This window comes from Hirundo rustica, chromosome 4, assembly GCF_015227805.2.
Source record: "Hirundo rustica isolate bHirRus1 chromosome 4, bHirRus1.pri.v3, whole genome shotgun sequence".
Lineage (NCBI taxonomy): Eukaryota > Metazoa > Chordata > Aves > Passeriformes > Hirundinidae > Hirundo > Hirundo rustica.
In genome coordinates, this window is record NC_053453.1 from 33,756,770 (window position 1) to 33,773,785 (window position 17,016).

The following is a 17,016-nucleotide window of genomic DNA, read 5'->3' on the forward strand; positions in this document are numbered from 1 at the left end:
TCAAAGAGGAAATGCTAATCCAGCCATTACTGGTTATAGCCAATTTTTGCTAGGTTTTCACTTAAAAGACAAACAAGCCACAATTTAAATAGCATAGTTAGTGATAACAGTCTATTGTAAGCCCCACTAAAGCAGCACAGAGTATACCTTAGATTAATGGGTTAGGTTACCTCAGGGAGTGCAATGTTTCATTGCTTTACTGTGTGTTATTTTTCAGACTTTTTTCAGGCTGTTTTTAGTGCTTGAGCTTAATTCATAGACTTCCCATTAGTGTAGTTTAGCATGAAAATGAAGTATTAATTTGTAAGAGGAAATACATATTATGAGTTACAAAGTGGTTTTGAATTAATGATTTTATAATTCAGACTGATTTTATACTAAACTTCCAAATGAATCAGTCAATTCTCTGAGCACTTGCATATTGGAAATTCATTTGGAAAAAAAATCACATCTTCCAAGGCAAGAAATTCTAAGATTATTTAGGAAACAGTAATTTCTGCAGCATAAGCACCGACTGTTCCAAATAATTTTTAATCATATAATTTATCTCTTTAATCTGTATTTGATAACTTGTGGTCACTAGTGTGCTTGGGTTAAAATATCCATTTTTTAAAATGCCAAAGCAAAGGGTTTCCAATGGGTCTTTTGGAAAATAAGCGGTTTAAAAGAAAAAGACAAGTAACTCTCTGAAAATTAGTGTAAAGTCATCTTCTCCCTCTCCCATCACAAATGTTTTTTATCCTTTTTTAAAACACTTTTGTGTGACTGAAAATGTAGCTACAAAGCTGCTGCTGTATCATTGCTGAGACGAGGAGCTGTGACTCCCGAGCTGTGCCAGTGGCAGGAGGGGAGATGCAGGCTGTGACCCCCCTTTCCCAGTAACCTTGTGCGTAGAGACGAAGCAGCTGAACCACATGCTCAGCTCAAAGTAGCTGCAATTCACCACCCAGGGATTACCAGGCATTGAGAGCAGCCAGAAACATCATGCCAGGCCATCATCTGCCCCATGGTAGGACACACAAATGAGCAGAGCCCAGAGCAGCGCTCTCGGTCAGGAGGGAGACGTTGCCGTACCTCGTGCAGTGTCATTTGGTGGCTCTGCTCCAAGGATGTTTCTGATAGTCCAGAAAAGCCTTGTAAATTGTTTGTGATGAACTTATGTTTATGAAATAAACATACAAAAACCCAAAACAAAAACCCAGAACAAAGGGGAAAAAAAATAAGCCAAACCCGAAACCAGCGCCACAAAACAAAACACACTGGGGAACTGGGTCCTGTGTAATTAGGTCCCTGTAGGATTTTCTTCACCAGGAAAAGAAGGGTCATTGAAATGGATGCAGAGGGATCATCTTCATCATGAATTATTATTCTTAATCTTTTTAAAAGGCATATTTGCTGCTTTAACTCATTTTGCTTCAGAAATCTAAAATGCATGCACAAGCTTAGATGTCACATACAGTGTTAGCCAGATGTGGTGACAGGGGTAGAGAACTGAAATTCCCGATTAAATTATTTTAAGAACCATAATCCTTTTCTTCACCTGATCCTTTTCTTCCCTCCCTAAATGGGAAGAGAACTCTGTTAGAAGTGGTATTTTGTCTTAGGTGTTTCTTTGCCAGCACTGTATGTCCATCTAGATTTACCAAGAAAGTGCATTTTCACATTGAGGCCGTTGCAGGGAGGTTTCCCCTTTCTGATCGGCAGCTCATTCATTCTGCTCTGTTTTCTTGCAGGATTCAGGGCAAGTCATTCCTCTTATTGTGGAAAGCTGTATCAGATTTATAAATTTATATGGTAAGCTCTGAAAAAAACTATGTCATTTCATTATTGCCCTGACTTTTTTGTATATCTTTTACATTACTCATTTAGCACCACAGCTTTATTTTTAAAATACAGATTTAAAGTATCTTAAAAAATAAATTAATTTTTCACCACCTATCTCCCCTCTTTTCTGCAGGTCTTCAACATCAGGGAATTTTTAGAGTGTCTGGTTCCCAGGTGGAAGTCAATGATATTAAAAATTCATTTGAGAGAGGTAATTGGATTTTTATTTATTTGAGCACCTTAATATCTGACATTTAAAAATCTTTTAAATTATAATTACTTTCTTTGCTGTTTAGAGAGATTGTCTGTACTGTATGCACTGCACCTAAAACTTTGCACCATCACATGCTTAAATGTGAAGTACAGTGATGACACATGGATGTTTTACCCCCATTATGTCCCAGGAGCTTGAAGGTTTTCTCAGTTTGTTTAGACAAGACATATGATTCTTTTATCAACTGTAAACATTAGCTTTTTTGTTAGTGGTAAACTGCAAATAATAGTTTTTGTATAATTTATTTTAGAGATCCTCATAAAAGAAAGGTAATGAGTTTAATTTGATTCAAGAGGCTACTTAATGAAATTTGAAAGTCTTGTTGCTTGACCTTCTGGAATACAAATGCTCAGCTTTCTGGTCCTTCTGCCAAAGTTGCATCACAATCCAGGAAAATAGGGGGTAAAAAAAAAGGGTTATTCCATTTTTCATTCCCAAAAGAAACTTCAGTCCCAGAGGAGGAATTACATGAAAAATGCCAGGAAATAAAACCAGCTTTTTCAATGTCAGTGGCTGGCAACATCCCAACCTAGGTTTGCTCTGCTCAGGAGACCAGGATCCAGCCATCCTCCAGCTGTGTTAAAGCAATACTTGTTAAAATTTTTTTAAATCCTGCATTCTTTTTGTCTTGAGTCTTAAAACCTGGGTTGTTTTAATTTCTAGGGAAAATTAAAACTTCTGCAGATCATCTGCTAATGACAAAACCCTTGGAGCAAGAAATCTTGTGACTAAAAGCATGAAAAAATACGCACAGTGTTTTGCTTGCTAGTATTAGTTATATATATCTTGTTAAACCTTATCTTTTCTTTGACAAGTTACATAAAGCAGCTGTTTTCACTTCCTAAGTGAAGCCACATCCCTCCATTCTGCTTATTCTGAACTCCTCCTCCTAGGTAGTGTTATCCTTGGAGAACTATACATTTTTAAGTGTTTCAAAATAAAGATTAGGCCTTTAAAATTACATAAATAAAATAGTACAATAATAATAGTCATGGCTGAGATTTCAGGTAGATTTTCAACAAAATAGTTGCATGAATTCCTGGTGTTTTAACTTTTTAGAATGAAGAAATATTTTCCATTCATGAGTGATCTAAGTCCATTTGTTTTATGTAGGGCTCCAAATAAGTCTGCAGAACTCTTCAATTAAGAGCGTTTGGCTTTTTTATTTTACTAACTGTAAATTACAGCATGTCCATAAATACTTAGCTGGAAGTTCAGGACCTAAGAGATCACTAGGTTATGTAATTTTAAGGAAGCTTTACTTAGGCTGCCTTTTTTTAGTTTAATCATAGCCTGGGATTTCTAAATAAGTGTTTATTATCTTACTTGAGTGCTTGCATTGCCACCTCCCACACACTAAAAACAAAACCTGCCCAAATGTCATTCACTTATAAAAATGTTCCATGCATGTGTGTTTCATCCACTTTATTTACTTTTTAAGGTGAAAATCCTTTGGCAGATGACCAAAGTAACCATGACATTAACTCAGTTGCTGGAGTACTGAAGCTCTATTTCCGAGGGCTGGAAAATCCTGTCTTTCCTAAGGAAAGATTTAATGATCTTATTTCTTGTATCAGTAAGTAGAATTTTCTGGTTTTTTCTCAATAGAATTTTACTTTCAGTTACAAAGTAGTAGTCTGAAAAAAGAGCTAACTTCACAGATTTTCCTGAGATTGTTTGCCACGTGTAGCAGTCTGGCTCAGTTGCTAGTCATACTCACATCTGTGGTTGTTCCCTTTTTCCATTGGGATTAATGTACAGTACAATTCTTTGTTTAATAGGGCAAGAAGAATATCTTTTGGTATACAAGGGATAGTTAAATTTAAACACATTATTATTTTCCTCTGTGCACTGAGGCAGACAGAAGTGAATGAAGTCATGAACATGCAAACAGATTGTGTTACTTTCCAAGGTTTTCATGCCCCTCAGCTTGAGGTCAGCCCTGGTGAATAAGTAACTAACTGCTCAACATTGTGTGATTCTGGACCATTATTGTGCTCAGCTGAAAACCACCCAGAAAACTCTGGTGCAGGAATGGAGGGGAACAGCTGAGTGTTGTCTGCAGGAGAGCCTGGTCTGCCTTCCCACACACGAGTTGTAATGGGATGCCTTGGAGGAGCGACACGTGATCCGTGACCTTTCCTCAGCTCGTAGCCAGACACAGAGAGGTTGGAGTCATTTGGAAAGTTGTCAGTGGATGAGTGAATTGCTCTGACATGCACAAAACCTCTTCCAGTTCGCTGACCCCTGCAGGTGTCGGGGGCTGAGGCCAAGCCAGCCATCAGTAGACTGGCTGTTCCCTGGGCACAGTGGTCAGAGGAGCTTTGAGGAAGAATTTCCTTTCTACCTTCCTTTATAACTTGCCTCCTTCAGCCCAGTGGAGATGGAGGTAGTTTCACAGGTAATGAGAGACAGTCCTTTGGGAAATTACTTAGGTCAAGCTCTCCAAATTGTTATTTTGGCAGAGATCTCAGCCCAGCAGGCAGGGCCACCAATTGATGGGTGCACATGGTCCCAAGCTGGCGTTCAGGTGGGGTTTTTGGCTCCCAACTTGGGGGACACAATGTGTGTGGTTTGCTTCCCACACAGGGAGCATTGCAGTAATTCCTCCAGGAGATTACAAATCCGTGGATCGCTGTGACCACGTCTGTGTGCGGTGTTTTGTGTTTCATTTTTTTTGCAGTGTTTTCTGCAGCTGCTGCTGTTTACAGACTTGGTGGCACTGGGGAGTTCTAAAGACCTGAAAACCGCAGTTCAGCAGTCTGATCCCTGATGCTGAGGGGGACATTGTCTTTTTAGGAAGCATAATCCTGGTTCTGCTTCAGTTCAGCTTTAACTGACTGTGGTGCCACAGCCCAGAAATCTCTGCAAGTCATAGAAATTGAAATCTAAAAAAAGATCATTTTGACTGAGTGATTTTCTGCATGAGAGGGAAGATAGAACTTTACCTAATAACCCCGCACCAGTTTCCATAACTTCTGGATGAATTAACGCATATCTGCTGGAAAAATCTGTTGATTTAGTGGCTTTGGTTGATAGAAAATCTACCACATTCTTGGATAAGCTGTTCAAATGAATAATCACTTTCATCATGAAGCATTTGTACCAGATTTTGTTCTCAAAGTTTCTGCTGTCAGATTCTGCCCATTTGATCTCTTTATAAAGACTTCATTATTTTGACTTAAGCATTAAGAAAAATATAAACAGTGGTTCTTACGTGTGAAGATGTTACTGCAGCCTGCTGTGTTGAAGAGCTTTAAATATAATTGTAAACTAAATTGTAAAATACCATGAATGAGTGTTCAGTTTACAGAGATTATACAAGTGACTGCTCAGAAGATACAAAGATCCTTGCCCAAAACAGCCTTTTAAATATGTTCCCAGAAGAGGAACCTAGATGATTTAGAAGTTCTCATTCACTGTTGGAGATGCTGAAGAAGGAATGGGGTATTAGGAAAGAGGGGTAGAAGTTGAATGGGCTGAGCAGATAGATGTATGTGGCACCTGCACATGCAGGAGAGATTCACCAAACCTTCAGAGCATCACTGTCCGAGAGGTTCCAGTTCTGTTATCCTGAAAAAAGTATTTATTTTGTTGTTAAGAACTTCAAGAAAAATGGCTGTGAATACTAGATCCCTAGTGCTAGATCTTGTTTTCCATAGGAAATGTCCAATTATTGCATGTTCCTAGTAGGCAATGAATTATTTTCTTGCGAGAGTTGCCAACCTTTTATTTAAATAATAGTATTATCCAGCAGAACTGAAATCGGTAACAACAATAGCCTGGAACAAAGTCACCGCTTTTCACAACAGCATTTTAAAAAGTTTATTGAGAAAGAAGTGTTGCCATCTGATCCCAGTTTAGACTGAGTGTTCTCTGATGGTGTCATAAATCTGGATTGTCACCCCTATGACAGTTTGTCAAAACAAGGTGTAATGACTGAATAGTTCTGCTAGCACTGACTTCTGCTATTGCTGTTGTACAAGCAGAGGATTTTAGTCTGATAATATGTTGCAAAAGTCTGAGATCTGTTTTCTTAGAGGTTTTGGGAGAAGCATGGAGGGGATGGTTTTTTTGTTGGGTTTGGTTTTCATGAGATTATCATTATGGGCACGCTGAAATGGCATATCAATGCCTTCAGCACAGGGAGGAGAGTTAAGTGTGGACCAAGGTGGGACAAAGGGAGGTTTTCTCTTTGAGCACACTCGGGTAAGCACACAACAACTTTGTGTTGTCACAGTGCAGGGGAGTTTGAATGAAGTATGAGAAAAGAAACAGCTCTTGTGCCTTGCACCCAGAGCCAGCCCCAGAACCATATGCAGAGATCAAGGGGCTGTGTGGTTATCTGAGAAGCCTGAGGTGGAGTATTCTTTCAGCTGTGTACTATTCTATGTGCTTTATTGAATGGTGCACCACTTCCGAGGAATAAGAATTAATTGTTGGGAAAAAAAAACCCCAAACAAATCAACATTTCAAAACACACTATGTAGCAGCTACATGGTACATACTGTCATAAACTGTGGGCCTAAAACACTATTTCCTTTGCTATATTTTAACCCTGTCACTGGATATCTTGCAAAAAGGAAAATCATCTAGGCAAGATTTTTGCTTCATTTCAGACTTTGAACTAGTCGTAGTTGCATTAGGTTTTTTTCTGTGCTTATGTGGCCTCACATATTATGTATCTCAGTCTTCCTGCTAATGGGAGCAGGGCCAGACTCCCTTTTTCTGTGAGAACTTAGGTTACTGTAACTTCTTTAGATCACAATTGCTATATAAAGTCCAGAAAAGTTTCACGTGTTTAATTAAGCATTTTTTAATACTCTCAATTCATATTGCATTCATGATCTGAAAAACAGTGAGGAAAGGAATAAACATTCTTTTCAAATAGTTTTTGAAAATAAACGTCAGTGTGGTTTCTTAATCGTTGGCAGAAATTTTTACAGAAGGGGAAAGGGAGCAAGCAAATTTGTAAAGCTAATGTTCACATAAAACTGTAAAAGGGCAGAATGTCACACATTTTATATGGAAATGTAATGTTGTCAGTGAAAAACCTCTTGAAACTGAAGTATTTAGTTATGGATGTCAGGCATAATTGAGGCTACAGCTGCAAAATGAACCTTTCCTCAGTACAGCCACCGAGAAATTCCTTTACATTTATGCATATATTTCCAAATGAAATAGAGCATTGTGAGTTAATGCTTTCCATTTTGTAAATACAGTGGAAACAACGTGGAATTACTGTGATCTTTGTGGCAATTTGTATTAATTACATTCATGAGAACAGTGTTACTCTGTTTGGGCTTATGATCTAATTTAGATAAAATTTGGGCCAAGTTACATGCTTTGGGCCAGAGCAAGCGTGAAAGGTAGAACAGAACATAAAGAATCTATCTGATTATGGGCCCATAATGGTTTATTCTCTTCTTAAGGAGTGGCTGCTCTTGGTCCCAGCAGCATTCTGTAATCCAGAGAGCAATCCAAGGTTGGGGCGGGAAGGAGGAGAGTCACAGTGCACTTCTTTCTGCCCTTTTGTAGGAACAGATTGGGCCAAAGACAAGAAAAGTATTTGTAACAGGAGCTACATGGAGGTAGAAGGTGCAGAAGTTGAGCTCAGTAGGGCTGGATGTAACTCACTTCACTGCTGGGGGACTGCAGTTTCTCTCCTGCTGTGAGCTCTTGCATACATGGCTTACTTACACTTACATAGATAGCTCTGCCATGCAGCAGCAGACACACCTCAGCTATTCAGACTGCTTAATGGCTGCACAGAGCATTGCAGTTCTTCATGGTTTCATCTCCCTTGCCTTAAATTTCATAGACAAAAATGGCAAGATGAATGAAAATATCTTTTTTCCTTCTGATTTTTATAATTTTAGTTCCTTGTCACCAGCAGTGCCTTTTTACTTAAAGACATAAATGTTAGGAAAGAAAATTATTTTACTGCTTTTCCAGACTATTGCCCATTACTTAAAAAATCATAAAAAAACCTATTCTGAATGGTCAACTCTCCATGAAAAAGTTTCAACAAAATAGAAGTATTTCCTTCCCTAAGTGACGGTGGAGACTTCTGGGTTTGTCCTCCTGTAATGCCTTCTTAAATAGATCTGAAAGAGCTGTAAGTGGCATTGCTGAGTTAATATATACATATCTTTGAGCTGGATTGGACTCATCTACCAAAATGAAAAGAGGTACAAATTGTTAACTTCAGCACTAATACATATTCATGTAGATAACTTGTCAGCTGCAAATTGACCATAAAAATTACATCTGCAAGTGTAACTCAGTCCCATCTGACATTCACAGGGTGTGTAAAATATGCATTAGGCATTCACTCTGTTACTAGCAGGCACCACACCAAGTGGAAATAGCAAGTAACCCCAACAAAGAGAGACTACATTGGATTTTATCCTTCAAAGCTGTGGTCCTAAAGTAGAGAGACGTCTTACATTACCATTGTTTGCTTCCTCCTTTGTGCTACTGTTGCTGTGAATTATGCTTACCTTGCACAGCTGACACCAGGTTTCTCTTTCCTTATGTTTTAATCAATAATCTCTTCCCTTTGCCAAGTGTTTGCAGTCCTGTTGTTCATACTGAGATGGGCCCATGGAGGCTGGCTGTTAAGGGAGGCTGGTCAAACATTTGCAGTCCAGAACTGATGTTTCTGAGCTCTGCCTGCTCCTATGCTGAACCATCTCACTTGGATAACCGTGAATCACCTCCCATGCAGGAGAGGCCATGTGTATGATCAAGTACAGTGCTTCCTTTGCCTCTTTAAATTAAAAAAAACAGAGTAATATGCAGCTGTCCAGTTGGCCCAAAATACTCTGAAACCATCAGCAATTGCTCTCTTGCAAAAGACTTGTATTCTGCATCACTGCATCTATATATTTGAGTATGTTGCCTTTTACATGCTCGACTACCTCAGAGTTATTGTTTAATTAAACTTTAATTTACATTTTCTTAATTATATTTGGGACGAATATACCCCTATTTTCCTTTCTAGTTTAGTTTTTGTTTATTTGTGTTTGGGGGCTTCTGTTAGCAGTTGTGTTTTCTCCCCTCTCAGGATTCCTTTACTCTTCTGTGGTAGATTGTTCACTTCTGATCTGTTTCACTTTAGAATTACCTTTGCAAAAACCTCATTGTGAGTGACCAGGTGGTTAAAACTGTTATTTCTCCTGGAAGAGAAAAGTAGAGATTCATTATTTCTGTATGTCTCTACTGTAAGTGAAGGTGACAGTGCCTCTCCAGAAAAGGTTCCAGTGTTCTTGGAGACTGAAGATCACACATTTCAGGGCCTGAGTGCCCAAGATTTATGTCTATCTCATGCAACTGAGGACCAGTCCTTAGTGTGTGGCTGTCAGAGAGGCAGCTAGCTGATAAATATATGCAATGGCATTAGTCTCATCTGAATTCCTTCATCCAGATCAAGGGCATGGTGCCTTTGTAGAGTAAGTCCATGTGAGATCAGTAAATAAAATCTTTTCCAAGAGCAATGCAGGATTGCACCTCAACGGATTTTCTTGTGGAGCTTGTGACCTGCCTTTTTTGGAGGATTTTATGAACAAGTTGAACAGACATCTCTCAGAGGAGATTAAAGTGAAGTCATGGGCTAAGATTGTAGACTTAAATTACCTCTGAGCTCTCTGCTTTTCATTTTTTGTAGTAAGTGGTAGAAGCTTCTTAGATCCAAAGCACCTCAGAAGCTTAGATGCCTAGATTATGTTATGGATACACAGAAAATCAAATCCCTTATATTATTAGGGTACATTGTTCCACTCTTGTCTGATGAAAATGCATTAATAGCTCTGGGCTCAGGTGCCTGGCTCTTCCACAAAGTGCTGTAGCCATGAAAATGCAGAAGCTGACTCTTTCCCCTTCTCTTCTTTCACCTCTGCTTTGACAGAAGCACAGTGTTCCCACACCAAACAGCTTCTCATTTTGCTGACAGGAAGCTCTCCTGCTTGTGGGTTTGACCCCCATGGCAGAGATGGGTCTGGAAGGCAGATGTGTCAGACCAGAGCTCCAAAAGTTTTACTTTGCTCCGAGAACTGGGAGCTAGAAAATAATAACCATTTCACTGTGTGATATTTACTTGACATGAGTCTTGATTTGTAGTTGATATTCCTGTGTCCTTCATGGAGATCTCTCTTCCCTGTTTCTCTCCACAGTCAGAAAAGAATACGTTAGTTCTCAGTGTGTTTGGCCTTGCCGCAGGCTTGTCCTCTTGCTTGTCTTTGGGAATGTGAGTCTCATCATATCATTAGAGTAATGAACCAGTTTTCAAATCCCCTGATTTCTATTTCAGCTTGGCAGTTAAATTGCCTTACTAGGACAAATCATGTAATATCAAGCACTTCTGTTTTCTTAGCTGAGAAATGGATAATATCTCACCAGGCACTCAGGTAAAAAAAGTCAGAGTAATGAGAAAAGTGTCTCCAACAGAAGTACTGTGAGAGGGGACGCATGTCCAGCTCTCTCCAGTACTCAGTTTGCCGGTATTTCCTTGCAGCATCCAGCTTAGAGGTTGGATGGCCCTTCTGCCCTGAGGCTCTCTTTAGCAAAGCCAGTGGAGGCAAAGCAATGTTTGAGCTTTCCTCTGCATGGGAAGCAGCAGAGCTGCAAATTCGTTCTGCCTGCATGTAAAAAGATGGCTCTGTATTCATTCCATCTTTCTTAAGTACCCAAACACTCATGTATTGCATACATTCAAGAAACGATGAAATTCAGCTCCACATTTAAAAGCAGCATGCAAATACATTACATCATTACCTAGCTCCTTTAAACCAAATCAGTGCTGGGAAATAGAAGCCTCTTGAAATAATGTGGAAAGTACATAAATTTACCACTTGACAGTAGTTTGGATTTTCAATAAAGGGACTTTCATGGAAACCGGGTTCAGGTTATCGGGAAAGTACTGGAAACTCACCCATCTCTTTCAAGCACGTATGGCTTGTAACTGCTTCAGCATGGAGTAGAGGTAACTTCTAGTACTTAGTACTGATCATGCTCCTGGTAGGACAGCTGGGATAGTTCAACACATGACTACACAGGCAGAATCTCTGTACCTACTCTGCCATCTCTGCGCTGCCTCCTGGGTCTAGTTCCTAACTCATGCATCCTGTCAAACTTGTCTAGGAATTGCTTGGAAGAATTGTAGTTGGCAAAGACCACAAGCACACTGGGGAGCGTGATAACTACCAATGGTAGTTGCCTGCCAGCGTGCCCCATCCTGGTTTAGCTCACTAGTTTAGACAGAGCTATTGTAGCCATACAGGCAGCAGGCTGCTGGAAGGAGCTGCTGAGCCCACCTTGGGTCCCAGCCTGGTGCATTTCTCAGGTCTGATTTGAATTCAGAATGAGGGAACCTGGCCCAGGGCCAGTCTCCAGAATTGTCTGGAGGAGGCAGGACTGTAGCCCAAGGCACTGGCCAGGAAAGGCTGTAATGCAGAAGGCCAGTCCTGGTGTTGCATCAAAACCCTCCTTCAGCTTCCCACACGCGGCGCACAGGGCTGCTGAAGGAGGAGTGTTGAAAGATGCATTGGAATGGGAAAGAACTGTAGTTGCTCTGTGGATTCTCACTGTTCAGGCAGCTCCCAGACTTAGCATGTCCCTGCCGTGGCCACCAGTTCTCAACCAGTAACCAGAAATACTTCTTGACTCATGCAATCCATGTTTACAAGAAACATTAAAATAAATTTCAGGTCACATGCTCCACTTGAGACGGCTTGAACTGATTTCCAGCTAGTGTTTGGGTTCAGAGTGACTCATTGGATTATAAATTATACGGCTTGTCAGCAATCCTTTTTCGTACCAGCTCTGCAGCTGCTAACCAGGGACACTGTCCAGCCTTCAGGGTCTCTGCTATGGAGTAGGTTTTTACTTCCTGCCAGAGTTTTGCTATTCTGCTCCTGCAGTAGATACCGTAATCCAAATGGACTTCCTTCATGCAGGCAATGGTAGGCTGTTGTCCTTCTGCAGAAACTCTGATGGAGGCCAGTTTGACACCATCCCAGAATCTTTTGTTCCCAGCGCTCTGGTGGTGCTGAGCCAATTGAATCACCTGTGAATGCTCATGTGGGGGCAGATCTCACACCGTTTTGCTGCACTGGCATTTTCTGGTGAACTGTAACGCTTCTAGGTGGCAACCAAAAGTCTTGTTGCCAACATACTCTTCTAATGCTTAGTTTTTAATACCAAAGTAGCAATTACTAGATACCAGTTTTCTTCTAAGAAATGAAAGTCAACACACATTTTGCATCTTCAAATAAATACTGAAATGGCCATACCAAAGAGTACATAAGTAATACACACCAGTAATTCTGTTTACATTATCACATTTTTACGTAAGTAATTACTTTAACTGTGGACTCCTAAATACCACATTTTGTGGTACAGTTGGCTTTTCAGGTATTGGAATCAGCTCCTGTTTCTGATTTCCAAATTTTTGAATATCCGCTTTAGTGCCGCTGGACAGGATTTCTCATTTTAGTCTGCTGTGATTTCCCCTAGATGTTGTTAATTGCAGCATACTTTCTTGGCTCACTTAAAAAGCATTACTGAGATTTGAGGTTGTTTCCACCAGTGTCATTTACTGTGGAGTCAGAAAACACATTGAGTTAAAAACTGAGATACTGCTTATTCTGAAAAACAGCTCAAGCTTTTATCCCATCGTTGCCCCACTTGCAGCCACACAGTCTTTCTGACCAGCACAGGAGATAGTGTATCCTTGTTACAAGACATTAGGAACTGATACTTTTATTAGATGATTTCTCCCACTTCAGAAGAATTTCCATGGACTGCTATAAAATCATTTGAGAAGAATGCAATCTTTGTGTTTCTTAGCTCCATAGCAAAAAAAAAAAAAAAAAAAAAAAAAAAAAAAAAAAAAAAAAAAAAATACTTTCTCCTATTTTTTGCCACTAAGAGAGTTATAGCTGGACATCTGATTAAGAAAAATTGGTGAGAAGCTCGGTGATTGGATTATATATCTGATGTGCATTCAAATAAAGAGAATGCATCTATTTGAAAGGAATAGCCAACATCCTTCCTTGGTTCCTTCAGGTTATTTAGGTTCTGATTTTGTGGTTTTTGTGAGCTATCAAGCTCAGCAGGTGGCCAGCTTTTGACTTAGACAGATTTGTATCTCTTTAAAAACTGTTACTTTTAAGCTGTGTGGTTTTAATGAGAGGAAGGCGAACTTCCAGATATCATTTTTCTACTAGGCCAAAATTAGACAATACTGACTAGAGGCATGTGATGATAAAGAGTCAAAATAAATTGAGTAAACTGACTGAACACTCTTTCAGACAATCATATACAAGGGAACATAAAATACTAGACAGTGCCCAGGAGGAAAGGGACCTGGCGGTACTGGTCAGCAGCCAGCTGAACCCAGCCAGCAGTGTGCCCAGGTGGCCAAGAGGGCCAATGGCATCCTGGCCTGGATCAGGAATGGTGTGGCCAGCAGGAGCAGGGAGGTCATTCTTCCCCTGTACTCGGCACTGGTGAGGCCACACCTTGAGGGCTGTGTCCAGTTCTGGGCCCCTCAGTTTAGGAAGGACGTTGAGATGCTTGAGTGTGTCCAGAGGAGGGAACGAGGCTGGTGAGGGGCTTGGAACACAAACCCTGTGAGGAACGGCTGAGGGAGCTGGGGTTGTTTAGCCTGGAGAAAAGGAGACTCAGAGGTGACCTTATCACTCTCTACAACTTCCTGAAGGGTGGTTGCAGACAGCTGAGGGTTGGTCTCTTTCTCCAGGCAGCAACTGACAGAACGACAGGACACAGTCTCAGGCTGCATCAAGGGAAATACAGGTTGGACATTAGGAAAATGTTTTTCATGGAAAGAGTGATAAAGTACTGGAATAGTCTGCCCGGGGAGGTGGTGGAGTCACCATCCCTGGACGTGTTTAAAAAAAGACTGGATGTGGCACTTGATACCATGATCTAGTTGAGGTGTTAGGACATGGGTTGGACTCAATGATCTTGAAGGTCTCTTCCAACCTCTGCATTCTGTGATCCTGTGATACTTTCTTCTGTTTGCAGGAATAGACAATCTCTATGAGAGGGCTCTTCACATCCGCAAACTCCTCCTTACTTTGCCCAGATCGGTCCTGATAGTGATGAGATACCTCTTTGCCTTCCTCAATCAGTAAGTACTTGCCCCAGGTACTGCTATCCCCCTTCCTTTGCTGCTGTTGAAGTTCTTTGGGTTTACCCATACTCTATATACAATTCACATTTAAGCTACATTTAACATAAAAGATAATCTTCTAATTGGCAGTGAAAATAGAATGAAAATGCTGGATTCCATTCAAAATAAAATTCTGTTTGTCCAAAATTGAACAAGACAGATTAAAGTGTTGTCTGAAATGAGGAGTGCAGTCTACAGCATTAAAGCTGGCAACAAAATAAGCCAAAAAGAAAAATAACAAATACAAACTGTAGCTACATTAAAGCTAGTTTATGCAATTTAAAAATACATTTTTTTCCTTATCTCAAGCTGATTTCTCCTGATGGGAGAAAAAACCCAGTATATTCAAGCAACACAGGCATTACAAGCTACTTGTTTGATGCTAGGCACTGCCAGGGTGAGGCTTTCTTTTGCTGCTTCTGTTTTCTGATAACAAAGAGTATAACTATAGAGAACACACGTCCCTCGTGTATGCTTTGATGTAGGGTAGCTTGGTTCTCATATTGCAAAACACAGGCTGGAAGGAGGGTTATGTGAGAGGGAAGGTGGTGTTCATGTCATCATCCCAGAAAAAACTTCTTTCTGTAAGAGAAAATAAAAGACAGGTTGGGCAATTGAGCTGTGTTTCTCCCTCCAGTCCTTCATGGCCCTCACTGGTTTTGCTGACCCCAATGGTTCCACAGAAAATTTGACTTATGTGCACTTTGCCCTAATTCTAACTTTTCTCTTTTTACTGTCGATTTGTCTGTTTCCTGTTACATCTGTTTTCATATCACTTTTTTCCTCTTTTTTCCTAAATCTGCCCTTTGCTGATTCATTCTGTCTTTGTGACCTTCCCCATTTCATCCAGCCTGTCTGTTCCTATAGAAACAGGGTTTTTGGGGCCAGGTTATTTGTTCATGCCTCTAGTCACAGCTGTTCCTGTTTCCTCTCTTCTAGCAATTTCTGAACCACTTTCAAGCAGTATGTAAAAGAAGGACAGAGATCGAAAGTTTTATGAAAATAACCATTAATTTGAAACTGAATCCACCCCCCAAAAATGACACCATGTAAATGTCTTAAAAGCTTACATCACAGCTTCTCCTCTGCAGAGACATACAGATCAACGAGAGCTGTATGGGGTTGTACTTGTTATGTGGTCATGTTAGCTACATCTGTGCTCTCCACAGGAATACAGTTTGGAAAGCAGACTAAATGCCTTACTGCCTCCAAATTGCTCCTGGTGCATCCACAGGAAAAATATTCCCATTATTTGAGCTCCTGCAAATCCCATTCTGATTTTTGCATATGCAGTTATGCCTGCTTGGCCACATGAAGTCATTGGGTCTCATGGCAGACCTAACCTGGTGTAGCCTCCCACTCAAAGCTCCAGAGTCAGATCAAGTTGCTCAAGGCTTTGGCCAGTCAAGAACCTCAAACAGCAGCAACTCTACAGCCTCTCCAGGCACTCTTATAGTAAATTTTTTCCTACTTTCATTGGAATATCCCTTGGTCACTCTTATAGTAAGTTTTTTCCTGCTTTCATTGGAATATCCCTTGCTGTGCCTCACCTCTCTTTGCACAAATGCTGTGGAATTACTTCCATCTCATGGGCAGGACTTTGTGTTCATCCTTGTTGGACTTGACTGAATTCCCATTTCTCCATTCCTCCATCTCGTCATGGTCCTTCTGAACAGTAGCCCTGTGTCTGCCCTTTGGTACATTTACTGCCCCCTTCCCAGCATGGCATCCCCTGTAAGTTGGCTGGGTGTGCACTCCATCCCCTTGTCTAGGTTGTTCACGGAGATGCTGAACAGTACCAGCCTTGCTATTGAGCCCTGAGGAGCACTGCATATTAACAGCCATCAGCAGAACTTCACATTTCACAATGATAGTTACAATCTTTTTTTGTATTTTTGCATGTATAAAGTCTGAACCACCTGATAAATCAGAAGAACAAGATGTCTGCATTTAACACACGGGACAGGATAGTAAATCAGGGCATCAGAAAGGGGCAAACATGATTCATTTTAAAAGCTAGTTATGAGGGCAGTCATTTAGAAGATTTGCCTCATGCATATGTATTGTTTATATGTGGAAAACACTCTGTAAAATTCCCTTTCTAGAGGGAACATGGTGTTGCATTTGAACACAACCAGACATCAGAATTCCTATGCTGCTTCAGGGTGCAGAACAACATAGTATAGAGCATCCCAGCTCTTCAGATTCTACTTGACTGGCCTCGCATAGAGCCATTGAAAAGCCAGCTTTTCCAGTAAAAATGCCAATGTTTTTAAACAGGGGGATAGATTTGAATTTCTTATTCAAAATTGAAAGCTAGTAACATTGCATTTTCTGAAAGAAATGAGAGCTTTCAAAAGTTGATTAATAAGAACAATGAAAGCCTTTTGTTTGGACACTTCCATAATGAAACTACCGTGGGAGTTTGTGGGCAGAAGGCAAGGTGCTTAGGAATTTTAGGCTGTATGGTAAAAATAGAAACCATACAGCCTCTGTGACCAAAAGTCACAAGAGTCCTTGCAAGATTCAGGAACTTAGTTGCCTTCAGAAGGCACACTTCATTGTGCCTAAGTTCTGTAGCCAGCTGCTGAAAGAGATTCACCAAGGTCCAATGAGAAATGTGCACCCACTTTGCATCCAGTTCGCTTGGAGCACTGATGAGATAGAAGCAGCAGCAGTTGATGTTAGCCCATTAAGTCAGTGTACACTCAACGTAGTAGCA

General features: G+C 40.5%; 1 protein-coding gene across 3 annotated transcripts in view; it reads left to right on the forward strand.

Moving 5' to 3' along the window:
* Positions 1 to 17,016, forward strand: part of SRGAP1 (SLIT-ROBO Rho GTPase activating protein 1) — a 145,099-nt gene that overhangs the window by 112,531 nt on the left and 15,552 nt on the right. For all 3 annotated transcript variants that reach the window (XM_040061513.2, XM_040061514.2, XM_040061515.2), the window contains exons 13-16: positions 1,734 to 1,794; positions 1,958 to 2,035; positions 3,540 to 3,674; positions 14,147 to 14,252. In XM_040061513.2, the coding sequence (XP_039917447.1) occupies positions 1,734 to 1,794; positions 1,958 to 2,035; positions 3,540 to 3,674; positions 14,147 to 14,252 (380 nt within the window). The remainder of the gene's footprint in view (positions 1 to 1,733; positions 1,795 to 1,957; positions 2,036 to 3,539; positions 3,675 to 14,146; positions 14,253 to 17,016) is intronic.